At 29.4% G+C, this 13,148-nt stretch overlaps 1 protein-coding gene across 4 annotated transcripts in view; it reads right to left on the reverse strand.

Annotated features, from left to right (window-relative positions):
- Window positions 1-256: 256 nt before the first annotated feature.
- LOC107444955 (uncharacterized) overlaps window positions 257-13,148 on the reverse strand; it is a 124,621-nt gene continuing 111,729 nt past the window's right edge. For 3 of the 4 annotated variants that reach the window (XM_071183628.2, XM_016059244.4, XM_016059242.4), the window contains 2 exons: window positions 4,364-4,462; window positions 1,297-2,692 (listed from right to left, as the gene is read on the reverse strand). In XM_071183628.2, coding sequence (XP_071039729.1) covers window positions 2,300-2,692; window positions 4,364-4,462 — 492 coding nt within the window. In that variant the 3' untranslated portion in view covers window positions 1,297-2,299. Of the gene's footprint in view, window positions 2,693-4,363; window positions 4,463-13,148 lie in introns of all 4 variants that reach the window. The other variant, XM_016059243.4, reaches the window with a different exon arrangement.

A 13,148-nucleotide genomic window follows, 5' to 3' on the forward strand; every position in this document is an offset into this window, starting at 1 on the left:
TTCGATGGGAAATGTGGTTTGCAAATTTTTTACTAATATATTTAACGGATAATTTTCACAAAATTGCACTTAACATGCTTCTTTACTAAGCTCTTTAACATATATTATATGTTAAAGAATTAGAACATATAATTATATGTTAATCATATATTATTATAAGTGTTATTTTCTAGTTTTTAAAATATATTAATAAGCTAAAAGCAAGCAAATCTATGAGAGGAAAAAAAAACATTTATGTATTTTCTAAGACATTGAATTCTATTATTAAAACATTTATTGGTGATACTATTTCATAAGTGAATAGAAATTCAGTAAATTTCCTTAATATTTACTTGAAAGAACAATAACATTAAAAAAAGTTAAATTTAATAACTTTTTAAAAATGACTATTTAAAATTTTAAAATACATAATGAAAAAATATTGAACAAACAATTAATATTTACTAAACATGCCAACTTCAATTGGGCATTTAAGAGATAAAAGGGTCTAAGTACAAACACAAATCACAAATTAATTTTTAAAAAAATAAAAAGGAAACTCTTTCACAAAGAGTAATAATTTTTAAAAAAAAATTACACACATTTAAAAACATGTACAAGTAATAACTTAAATACAAATGAAAGCACATTTATGAATTATGTTATGGATATGAGTGTTATGTCATATTTTTAATTTGCTCGGTTAATTTGTAAAACAAAATTCTATTTTATATTTAGCATCAAACGAATTCAAACATGCCATATGAAGGTGAAAATGTATATTTCTTTTATCTATAATAAGTACTCCTAAATCCTACCAAAAAAAAATATTACCTACTGACATATCTTTATGTGTTTATTTTGTATTATAACTGAAATTTCTAACAAATTCAAGATAAATTAAAACCAAAAAATGTTTTTAATCATTTTTGATTTTCATTGTTTGATTTAATGTATAAAAGCAAAACTTAAAACTTTTATAACAGGATATTCATTTTTAAATTTAGTGTATTAAAATCTAGCTTAAAATTTAAAAAATTATACTAAGAAGTATGCATTGAATTTAGTGTATGAAAACAAAACTTAAGTTTCGACTAAAATAAATATACAAGGCGTAATTTCTACCAATCTCATTGTTCACTTTCAACTGTTTAATAAAAATAAAAAATAAAAATTAAAAAAAAGAGAGACATCTTTGGTTTTCCCGAACTTCGTTACACATTGAAAAAACAACAACATAAACATGAATCTTACATAAATAGGAATCTGTTCACAAAAATTAGGCTGTATTCCGTACATGTTTACGGAAGCAAAGTGTGGGATAAATAGAAGGAAACAGGAATACCATACACTGGCACATACATTGAATGGCAAAGGTAAGCATTGGCTTTAAATACAAAATTGTTGAGACAAATATGTTTCATATGAGCAAATTAATTACTTAAACTGATTATTTTTACAAACAAACTAATAATTCTAAGTTAGATTTTGATATAAGCTCATGACGAATTTAAATTTAATAAGATTGCACAAATTTTTCACATATTTTAAACTCGTGTTATTAATTAAACAATGTATATAATACCGATATTGAATATTATACCGATTAAAGAGATTCAATATTTAAAATAGGACTAATTTAGATATAGATAAAAACACTTGATTCTACCAAATTTGATAGTTACAAGCATTTGTAAAACAATCATATATTATATTCAGAATTAAAACAAAAATATAATGTAATCAGGATTAGGATATATTCTAGATTAGGATGTATTTAGGATTTCATAAAATATTCAGAATCAATAATAATATTCAGTTTTAATAAGGTCATTTTATTGTTCAATTATTTTTCATGAAAAACTTGAGTTCAAATCAAAAATGATTTTTTTTTAATTCGAAACAAAATTCAAGCATTTATAATTTTTTATCTTTGAATCAATTTTAAAAACGGTTGTTTAACTGGTTTTTAATTAACTTTAAATGTGAGACCACTAGATTTGGCTGAATTTCACCTTTCTTAAAATCACGGAATTTTAATTATGAAATTAGTATATTCCACTTCTCAATTTTCAAAATAATTTCATACCCGATTCGTTCATATTATAAATCAATAACGCTAACAACACAAAATAAAGAACTATATTTTTTTTTGAAACAGAAAAAAAAACTTAAATTTCAAGTTATTGAATGATGGTTCGTAGTGATCCATAGATGAAAATGAATTAATGGTGGGTGAATTGTTTAAAATAAACAATAAATTAAAAAAAATAATAAATAAAACATCACAGTCTCTGGGGAGAAATCTTCAATATTATGTTCAATGAATGGACGCGGCGTTCAACACATCATCCGTAGTTGTGTACCTATGCAACGTCCGTTCAACGAGATGTTCAAACGTGTCTTCCATGACTTTGAGAAAATCATTATACTCTTTGAGGATAATAATGTCCCGGAGGTCTCGCTGAGATTTGCTTTTCACGTCTTTATAGTCTTTGCTCATGGCGTCTGAAATTTCAGTTTTGCTGGGGCGCACCCCCAGGCTCAAACCGCCCAACTGAAGTTGGCATACATCTTGAGTGAGGATGATCTCTACCTCTCGTGTTTCTTCCACAAATGGACCACTGTGGATTACCTGATCCAACGTCACCTGCGTCAGGGCAATGCCATAGAAGGGAAGTTTATCGCTGAAGTACTTGATAGCTCTCCGCAACTGTAACAGGTAAAGGAAACATGTCACACACATAACAGATTAACAATTTTACATTGCGAGAAATGGTGGACCAATATCCTGAAAATTTTAACCACACTGTTACAATTTTCATTCTGAAATTATGTTAAAATAACCCTTCTCCATCCGATTTAACCATAAAGTATAGGGTTAGGAACATTTTTCACCTTTACGGTTTTGAAACCGTTTAACACTGGCACGGTTAAGAAACCGTGAAAACAAAACTATACGGTTTTGTAATTATTTACAACTTGCATAGCTTCTAAACCGTAAAAATAAAACTTGAATGGACTTTGGAAGTCTGTGGATGTTGCGCCATTTTATGCGTAAATGATAGTGTATTCCAAAACTCGAGGGCCACTTGAAGAGTGCAGGAAGCTAGAAACTCTTCGTGTATTAAAGGAATGGAAGAAATAGTGTGGTTTCAACGCTGAGATTCGAACTCCCATTCAGCCGATCATGAGATTGACCGCTTGGCCCTCTTAGCTATAGTATGTACCCAGCTGCTCGAAACTAAATAGCTTCATAAGGCCTAATTGGATAGAATTCTGGTTGTTAAACCATATTAGATTTTTAAAAAAACAATAAATAAACGTTTTTTCTCACACTTAACAGTTTGAATGTCATCTTTTTATGGTTATTAGACTGTTACGGTTGAAAATGGTTAAATAAATCGTTTTTATCTAGAAATTTATAACAGTGCATGTTATGGCTCAAATTAATCTTTCTTAAAAAAAAAATAGCACCTGAAATTAAACTTTCATACATCATATAGTTTTTTTTTTAAAAAAATAAAATAAAAAAATGAAATAATTAACTGTTAAAAAATATTTGTTTATCAGATAATGGCCTGTGCTGGCTAGCGTAGAACGTTGATTCATATTTTCGTTTAAAGGAATAATTTTTTTTGAATTTGATTACATGATAGTATGGTTCATCGGCAGTTAAAATTGATTTAAATTTTGGCCTTCATTGACTAAGTTTTACAAATTAATTACTCAGCTTAATTATTTGAAAGATTTTTTAAAACTTTTATTATTTAAATCTATAACCATATCATTCAGCAAAATTGTATTTCAGAACATATAATTCAAAGCAATAGTTCTTCATACAACCAAAATTACTAAAAACAAATTTTGTATCCATATTAAAACAAGGTTTCTTTAAAAGAAAGAAAAAATCTCATTTATATACTGAAAAGAAGAAGAAAAAAACACTAGAATGAAAAAAAATATCATTTGTAAATTTAAACGAAGTACATTTTAAAAGAAAATTATGAAAACTAACAATAACAAATTACTTCTATGAAATCTATAGTTTCTTAATTTTACTTTAAATTTTTGAGAAAATGCAAACATTTTGAGAAAATTCAAAAATCAAACTATAACAATATTTCAGCGACAATGTTTTAATCGCAAATTTGTACAAAATTCGCAGAAAGGCACCATCGAATTATGTGCATTTCAAACTTCAGTTAAAAAGCCTGAAATTAATTAAAAAATTGTCTTTTTCAGTTTATATTATTAGACAAAAACGCATTCGCGATAATGGGGGAATTATTTAAATACACTGACATATTTTTAATCTACGAAAAGGTCCACCAATTTCTAAAACACATCAATAGGCAAACAAATAAAAAAAAAATTGACTTACGCTCATGCCTTGCACTTCTGTTTTTTCTGCCACAGGAAGCCATCCACGATCAGGATTGAAATATCTTATATAATTAGGATCCCGAAAAATTTTCACACCCTAAAATAAAAGACAAAATATGTTAAGAATACGCACATCATACTGATACAACTACAACATGAACATTCTGGTTTAAACAATGAAAATAACTTATTCTAAAACAAATAAAATATCGTGTTATAATTTACGTCTATCCAATTACAAAGATTTTCAACTGACATTTGCAGTTACTACTTCCAGCTTATTGGCAAGAGAAAGAAGTTTATTGGTCAGTAGATCCAGGGCACACTGACGTAATGTACGTCAATGTACAAATCAGGAGATCTCCGTACACATTGACATTGATCAGAAGGGCAAATGTGTTGAATACTCTTTCAAGGGACACCCTATTGGGTGGGCCAACGTTGCACCAACAGTGAGAAGAACAGATGGTTCAGAGCGAGAAGAAGAAAACATCCATGCCTCTGACTTGGTTTCGAATCCGGGACCTCTTTCTAACATGAGGCCTGACCACCATTCAAGCCGGTCGGCTACTGAGCTAGAGAATTATAAGACATATTGGCCAGAGAGAGCATAAAACATGTTAATCAATGAAACCTGAGGCATTAAATTCAAGCTTCTATAAAAAGGTTATGAGTAGCAATATAGCAAAATTTAGAGATGTCTTCAAGATTACCATCCTTGAAGATAATATAACTCATATCTTTCTTGTTTACTAAAATATGTACTTTTCTTCAATATATTTTATACATAACTGTACACAGTCTTGTAAAGATGTTATTTAAAATAGTTCTGCTAACTTTATTTTATAGAACGATTACGATAATATACGTAATCGGTTGCAATCGAGGAATCGATGAGGACTTCCGGGCTTATACCGAGAAATCGTTGATAATTTATGTATAAAATATGAAACTTTTGACAAAAAAGGAACATAAAATATTGGCCTGGGGAAATATACATAGAATATTGGTCAGGTTTGTCAATGTTCTATCTCACTATTGAGCTAAGCTGAAGATATGTTTACATCAGTAAATGGTTTTTCTATATGCCCGAGCGTCTACCAAATTCTAATCTCTGTTTTGTTTTTTATCATAATGGTCAGAATGTATAGATAGAGTATTGGTCTGGGGGAACAAATAGCATATTTGCCAGGTTTTTAAAGTTCTTCCATACCATTAAGCTATCCTGAAGTAATGTTTAAATTGGTAAATTCCATATGTTCGTGCGTCTGAAGAATTCATGACATAACATCCCCCGCTTTTCTCTGTTAATGACAGCGCTAATCTAATTTTATGAAACAGCAGTAGATGGAGTAATTTTTTCCTCTGCCCGTTGTATATTTCATAATATTTATGAAAAAAAATTCGAACCGAAAACTTATTTCTAAAAACACAACCTTGTTAGAGATTTCATAAGTCGACATTAGAGGACAGGTAACGATAAAACTATATATATAAAACTGTCAGGATAAAAGCAACATTTTATATTTCTCTAATGGTAACAAGTCGGGACATTTTCACACGTTTTCTCTTGCCCGGACAACTCAAAGATTGCGTCGTGTGCTTTACGTAATACGTATGCGAGTCACGACCTGTCGTTCTTTTCAGGAAACATCAAGGATGGAAAAAAAAGGAGGAGGGTGGAGAAGGGTCCGGGGGGTTCCCTCTGATCAAGAAGGGTGAAGGGTCAAGTAGGCAGCAAAGATGCAACACCTCGAACACACATTTCCGCACCTCTGAATTAGGAGATGCCATTAAGAGAGGTGTGATTTTTGATAACTTTGTGGGTTCACATCTCAATCCCCCCCCCCCATACATTTTTGCACGTACTTTTAAATGCGTTATAACCAGTGTTCAGGTTCATTTTGATGTACGCTAATTACTTTTAATTTGATAGGGAAAAATTAATTATTATTCAATTTTTTTCTTATGAAGAGTTAAATTGTTTCAAATGGAGTTACATCAGTCGTTTTTTTAGACATAAACATTTCGTATGTAGAAAATAATAATAAAAATTTCCTAATTTGATTTATTGATTTGCGCGATAAAAATATAATTTTGCTATTTATCTGGTATAAACTTAATATGCATTAAATATTAATTTACGTTGAAATCAATACATAATGCATACGATATTAAATTAAGCTTAATATAAATTAATGTTAAATTTAATTTACAATAAAGAGATGTAATATTAAGTCTGTGCAATCGAAAAATGATCAGTACCTTTTGTTCATAGCTTTAATACATTGTTGTAAGAAAATCATAAATGTTCTAACGTTACTTAAATAATATTATTTATATTATTGAAAAAAATACAAGACAACAAAAGAGTAAAACTTTAATTAATACTAAAATAACCAAACAGTTTTTTTTTTTTTTTTGCATCTTTCACTCTTTAAAAAAAAGTCTCCTAATTTTTCGAATTTTTTTTTTTTTTAAACTTTGGCATTTTACAGAAAATTTTGAAAATCATATAGTATTAATTATGACTTTTTTGTTATTAATCATCGATACAATTGAAGCCGATTCCTTGAAAATTGTTTCAGTTAGTCGCTAGTCAAAATATTACAATTTCGAGACTTTAGAACTATCAAATACATACGACTCCAGTTCTATTTCACTTTAATTAAATTTTTTTTTATTTCTTAGAAAGGTACGGTGGAAAAAAATTAACTATTCTATATCTGTAATCTTACGACATTGCATTACAAAAAATAAAGCTCTTCAGTAAGAGCTTTAAAAAAAACAGAAATCTCTTTCACAGATCTTTCAAAATGTTACTTTTTAATACTTCAATAATTGCATTGACATTTACGTCCTGTAGAAATCTACCCACTTGCAAAAACGTATCAAAAAGCGTCTAAATACTGCTAGGCGTTCGTGCTATAGGAACAATTAAAACAACTGACAGTTAAAATGAGATAGGTGTTAGAGGTAAAAATAAGATACAAATGTCCTTAGTTTCTAGCAACCCACGCTTTCAGAGTTTGATCTTGACGGAATAATAGGCAGATTCAGAAAAGAGAAAAAGAGAAGAAGGGAGAAGGAACGGGCTGACAAGCGTAATAGTATTTCGAACTCGCATGAACTCTCGCTCTTTTTTTAATATCCACTTTAGCAAAAAGGAAAGGGGAAGAGGAACTATTCATAGGTGTTGCAAAATCAGGTGAGATTGAACTTGTGCAGATTACGCCTGCAGTTCAATAAAACCCCACACCCACAACATTCACGTGACATCAGAAGAGACCGGCGACTAGGAGGTCATGGTTCAGTGCTAACTCGGTGACTGAGTCACTGGGTTGTTGGACATGAGGTCCTCTACTCTTTCCAACATGATTGCAGCACCCCTCCTTCAACGAGTTCTAACTTGAGCAACGATCTTCAGCACACTCGAAAATGATTCACTTTTAGCACTAGGATGCTTAATAAATTTCTTTTAACACTAGGATGCTTAATAAATTTCCTTTAGCACTGGGATGCCTGATAAATTTTCTTTAACACTAGGATGCTTAATAAATTTCCTTTAGCTCTGAAATGCTTACAAAAATTTCTTTTAGCACTAAGATGCTTGCGAAAGTTTCGTTCAGCACTGGGATGCTTCAAAATATTTCCTCCAGCACTCTGGCATACTTAAAATAATTCCTCTAGCGGTAAAATGCTTTTTTAAAAAAATTAAACTTTGTATTTTAATACTTGAATTTCGCTCTATCATTACGATTGTAGAAGTCAATATCACAACCGATGTAACTTCACTGTTTTAATAAAAACTACTTAGTCGAAAAAAATGAAATTATAAAATATTATTCTGTTAATATACACGGTAAAAATAAGTAATGAAAGAAGATCAAAAATTGCGATATTGTGCATTCCACTTATAAATAATCAATAAAAACCTCATCGAATATAAAACGAAACAGTAAGATATCTATTTATTTTTACAAGAATATAAATACGCATTCCGAATTCCAAGAATTCTTTCCATTAAATAGTAATTTTTAAAATGCGTAAACTTGATTTTGTGCTGATTTCCAATATAATGGTGAGAGACTACACTTTCTACTATTACTTTTAAATGTTTGAATTAATAATCTTCAAAAAACAGTTCAAAATAGATCAGAATAGACAAGTTTAAAAAATAAATAAACTTCTGACCTCATTTGGTATCGGTAAATTTATTTCAAACAATTGTTATGAAATTAAATATATTGATTTCGTTTTCCAAAACTAGGAAATAGCAAAGCTTTCGTTTTGGTTTTTTTTTTAAAAATAATTAGTTAAAAAATTAATAATAAAAGAGGCTGTTTATAATCAAAATTGCTTATAAAAGTTACAGAATAGCCATAAAACTTGGAAATAAACTAAAAAATTTAGAAAAAAATAATTGAACCCGATTTTGGTGCCTTCAAATAAACAATCCAAACTGTTAGTAAAAGTGGTCATGAATTCTTATGAAATCGATCCATCTTATTTTAAAGGAAAAAAATCATTAAGGAAAAGAAAGTACAATAGTCATGCGCAGTTATTTGTTTTCTTTTTCATCCTAATTTTTACATTTAGAACAAATTTAAGGATTAAAGTAGTCTTTATTTTAACAAATCACTCCAAGCAAGAAACTTCCATCTCCTTGTAATGAGCATAATATATGTTATCTGTATTTAGATAAAATACGTAACAAATTTATTCCAAACATTTTCCTTTTTCATGTTTTGTAACACTTATTAAAGAATGAACAACTAAATTACCTGTAGTTTCTTTTTTAGTGCAGAAATAATTTCATTTGCAGCCTGCCAGGACATTTAAAAATAAGATTTAGCAAGGCTGGGAAAAACAAGATAAATAAGAAAAAGAAATGTGAACCATTTTTGGAAATGAACGAGACTAGCTTCCGTTTGAAAGGGATGGAATTTGTTTTGGATGTATTTTAATGTGGCTTGGAAAAAAAAAATGTTTATATATATATATATATATATATATATATATATATATATATATATATATATATATATAGCAAAAGCAAGCAAGCAAAAGCATTAAATCACATTTTCAATGAGATCATTAGTATATCAGTTTGGAATCTAACCGTTTTGTTGTTCGCTGACAAGTCCAATTCAACAAAAAAAATAATAATTAAAAATATCCTGATCACATGAATCTCCCTCTGCATCATATTCAGAATACTAGAGTTATTCCATTATTCAGAATAATCTCAAAATTTAATGCCCTCCGGTCTAATATTAGCATTTCAAATCCCAGACAAAATGCCACCCTTTAAATCCACAATGCAGCAAAATTAAGATTCATCATTATTTGAATGAAATGGCAGTGACGTATCCGCCACCTCCGATAGCTGGCCGCCCACGTGATGGCAATAAAAATCCATCATGCTTAATGATGATAAAACTTTCATGCATTATTCTTAATAGCACCCATTTTCCCAGCGATCCTTCCAAAAAATTAAAAGACAACAAAAAAAAAACGCTCCTCACCTCTCTGATTTGACACCTACTCAAAAAATCATTGCTCATCTCCCAAAACCTACGCTCCTCAACCACATGGACATCTAAATGTTGTCAGTCATTGGAGAAATCGTGTTTTAATTGTTATGCGCTGTTGAACTTTCTCATAACAGGAAAAGGTTTAAGTTGCCTGTTTGATAGGCAATTTTTTTTCTCTCGTTTCGTTAATGTTAAATATTACATAGATTGCAAAAAACGTAGAAATGGATTTTGTCGTAGCTTTTTTTTCCCCAAGGATCGACCTCTTTTAAATCTGCATCATTTAATTTGTATCATAGTGCATTAATTTGTACGTGGCAAATCATTTCGAGAGTTGTTTTTTTTTTTGTATCGAAGTAAAATGGATTATGTAACAAAATTACAATTTCAAAATTTTACTATGAACACTTTCATACTATTATATAATTTCACTATCTTACTAAGAAAAATCATACGACGGTTTTATCTTACTATGACAATTTTTATACAATTTATACGGTTTTACTATCTTGCTACAAAAAATTTACGACTTATACAGTTTTATAATCTTAACCTGAAAATCACTTGTATTGCAAAAAAATGTAAAAATGGATGTGGCCGAATCTTTTTGCCAAGGAAAAAGATCGACCTCTTTTTAATCTACATCATTTAATTTGTATCATAGATCATTAATTTAAACGTATTCGACCATTTCGAGCAATTTTTAATTTTGTATCATAGTAAAATGGACTATCTAACAAAATTACAATTTTGAAGTTTTACTATGGACATTTTTATAGAATTTTATAATTTTACTATCTTACTAAGAAAATCTTTCGACCGTTTTATCATGCTACTATGACAATTTTTATACAATTTATACGGCTTTACCATCTTGCTAAACAAAAATTTACGACTTATACAATTTTACCATCTTACTATAAAAATTTTTGCACGATTTATATGATTTCATAATCCTATCAAGAAAATCACTTGTATTGTAAAAAAAATGTAGAAATGGACGTGATCGAATCTTTTTTCCAAGGATTTACCTCTTTTGAAACTACATCATTTAATCTAAATAACAGATCATTGATTTAAGCATGTTAGATCGTTTCGATGGATTTTTAATTTTGTATCATAGTAAACTGGAAGAAAGTGAAAGAAAAATGAGCTAAAGAAGTTAGCATGACTTAAAATATTTTTGAAATAATCTCTACACTACTTTTCAAATCTACACTACTTTACATATGATATACTCAAAAATTCTATAATTTCGCTTTCAAAGGTTGAGATAAATTATATTCCTCAAAATTAACATCTAAATAACCAAGTCCAATATCACTGAAAGTTTTCCCAAAACATTTTATCAGAATAATTATCGGAAATTATTTAATAATCGGAATAATTTAAATATTCTCAAGCAATGAAAATCACAGCAAGCTTAATCTCAAATGCAATGTAACTGAAAAAGCGTATAAATGTAATTAACGCTTTTAACTTAAAAAATTCTTTTCTAAATTAAACACAATGGGTGTGGCAATTTTACTTTAAATAATAATACTTAGCGAAAATAAGTAAATAAAGTGAAATTTAAAAATGCCCCCAGCGATGCCACCACTTTCAAAGAAGGTGGAAATTTTCGTTCTGAAAACAATTTTTATCATTCTTTCTCCAACCTTGTTATTTGCCTCTGCGATTATTTTATAGTCTATTCCGCACAAACAGAGCTCCATAAATTCTGAAACACCGGCCCGCCCAACCACATAGAAGTGTGTACAACAAAGGGATCAACTAGTTAAACGCCGCTTACAAAAAGAAAAAAACACTGTCTTGTTCTCATTTTGTTGGACTACCTCATATATATCTTCTTAGATAATTGTTCGTCCTTTTCTCGGTAACTGGAAGTCAATCCTGTTCCTCTGAGGTGAAGTTCTTGAGAGAAATAATAGATTGGTAAATGCTAGAATTTTTACCCATTCGTAACATCTATTGGCAGAAGAGCTTTATTTTACATTAACTATAGAAATTTTAACTCAATCGCGCACAGTTTCTGAGCAACAAAAGTTATCCTAAAATAAAGAGCAAAAGTTTCAATAAAACTTCAGTAAATTAGCTCATTAATTTTTAATTTACATATAAAGGGAGCTTAGAAAGCAATGCTGTAAGTACACTCACACAATCGTTTCAATGTTCAAACGTAATATTGGCACCTAGAACCAATTAATGATGCAAATTCGCATCAATCTTAAAACTTAACCCATCATCAATCTCATTTTTATCAATGATGTAAGTAAACTCGCGCAATCGTTTCAATATTTGAGCATAGTATTGGCACCTTGCGCCATAATATGGTGCAAATTGGCATCAATCTTAATGAAGTGTTACAATTCAAGTTGAACTTATAAAAAGTAAAGCATTCCTGCAACAGCCCGTTGTGAATCAGGGGAATAATGGGGGTTAGACCAACGACATGAATGTAAAAATAAGGTAAGCATTATGATCAATGCCACTTTTTCTAGCCTGACAAGATGGAACCTATTGATTTGAAACTGGAAGAGTTTCAAGTCGCCACTGATGATCGAACTCCAGTTCTTCAAAAAGACAGGACAGTCTTTTAACTACTAAACCATCGTGGCTCATAGTACCTTGCAAATCAAGTTTAGAAAAGATATTTAAACTGATTTCAACGATAACGATATTATAATAGCAACGCACTGAACAGAAAATAAAAGTTTAGATAATTAATAATTTTTTTTTTCAATAACATTGGAATGATAAACTTCTTTAATAACTCTCAATATTCTCATCACCAGAAACGCTCTAGAAAAACGAGAATTCTTTAATAACAAGGAAAAGAATTCCATTAAAATTTATTTAAAAAAATCAGAAGTATCAACAAATCCACACAATAGACGTTGCGTTTGAACTAATCTTTAATTTAAAAAAATTAAGCAAAATTTATATTTTTTAGAAAATTTCGTAATAGTTTAGATTTATGATTAATATCTAAAAAAAAATAGCATGAATACCACATTAAAGGTAGCCCATTTAATCACAAAGGGAACATTTATGATTTATTTTCCTTTCTTTTTTTCAAAAAAATAAAATATGTAGAAGAAAAAATATGACCTAAGTTCAAAAACTAAATAGAGATTGAATGACCGAGGTTAGCATAATCTTCAATCAGAAAACAATATAAACATGCCAATTCACAGATTTAAAACAGAAACGACTTACTTTTAAGAGCTTGCAATTTTGAATCCA

The sequence above is a fragment of the Parasteatoda tepidariorum genome, chromosome 3, assembly GCF_982258835.1.
Source record: "Parasteatoda tepidariorum strain Cologne lab strain chromosome 3, Ptep-v5.0, whole genome shotgun sequence".
NCBI classification, from domain to species: Eukaryota; Metazoa; Arthropoda; class Arachnida; order Araneae; family Theridiidae; genus Parasteatoda; species Parasteatoda tepidariorum.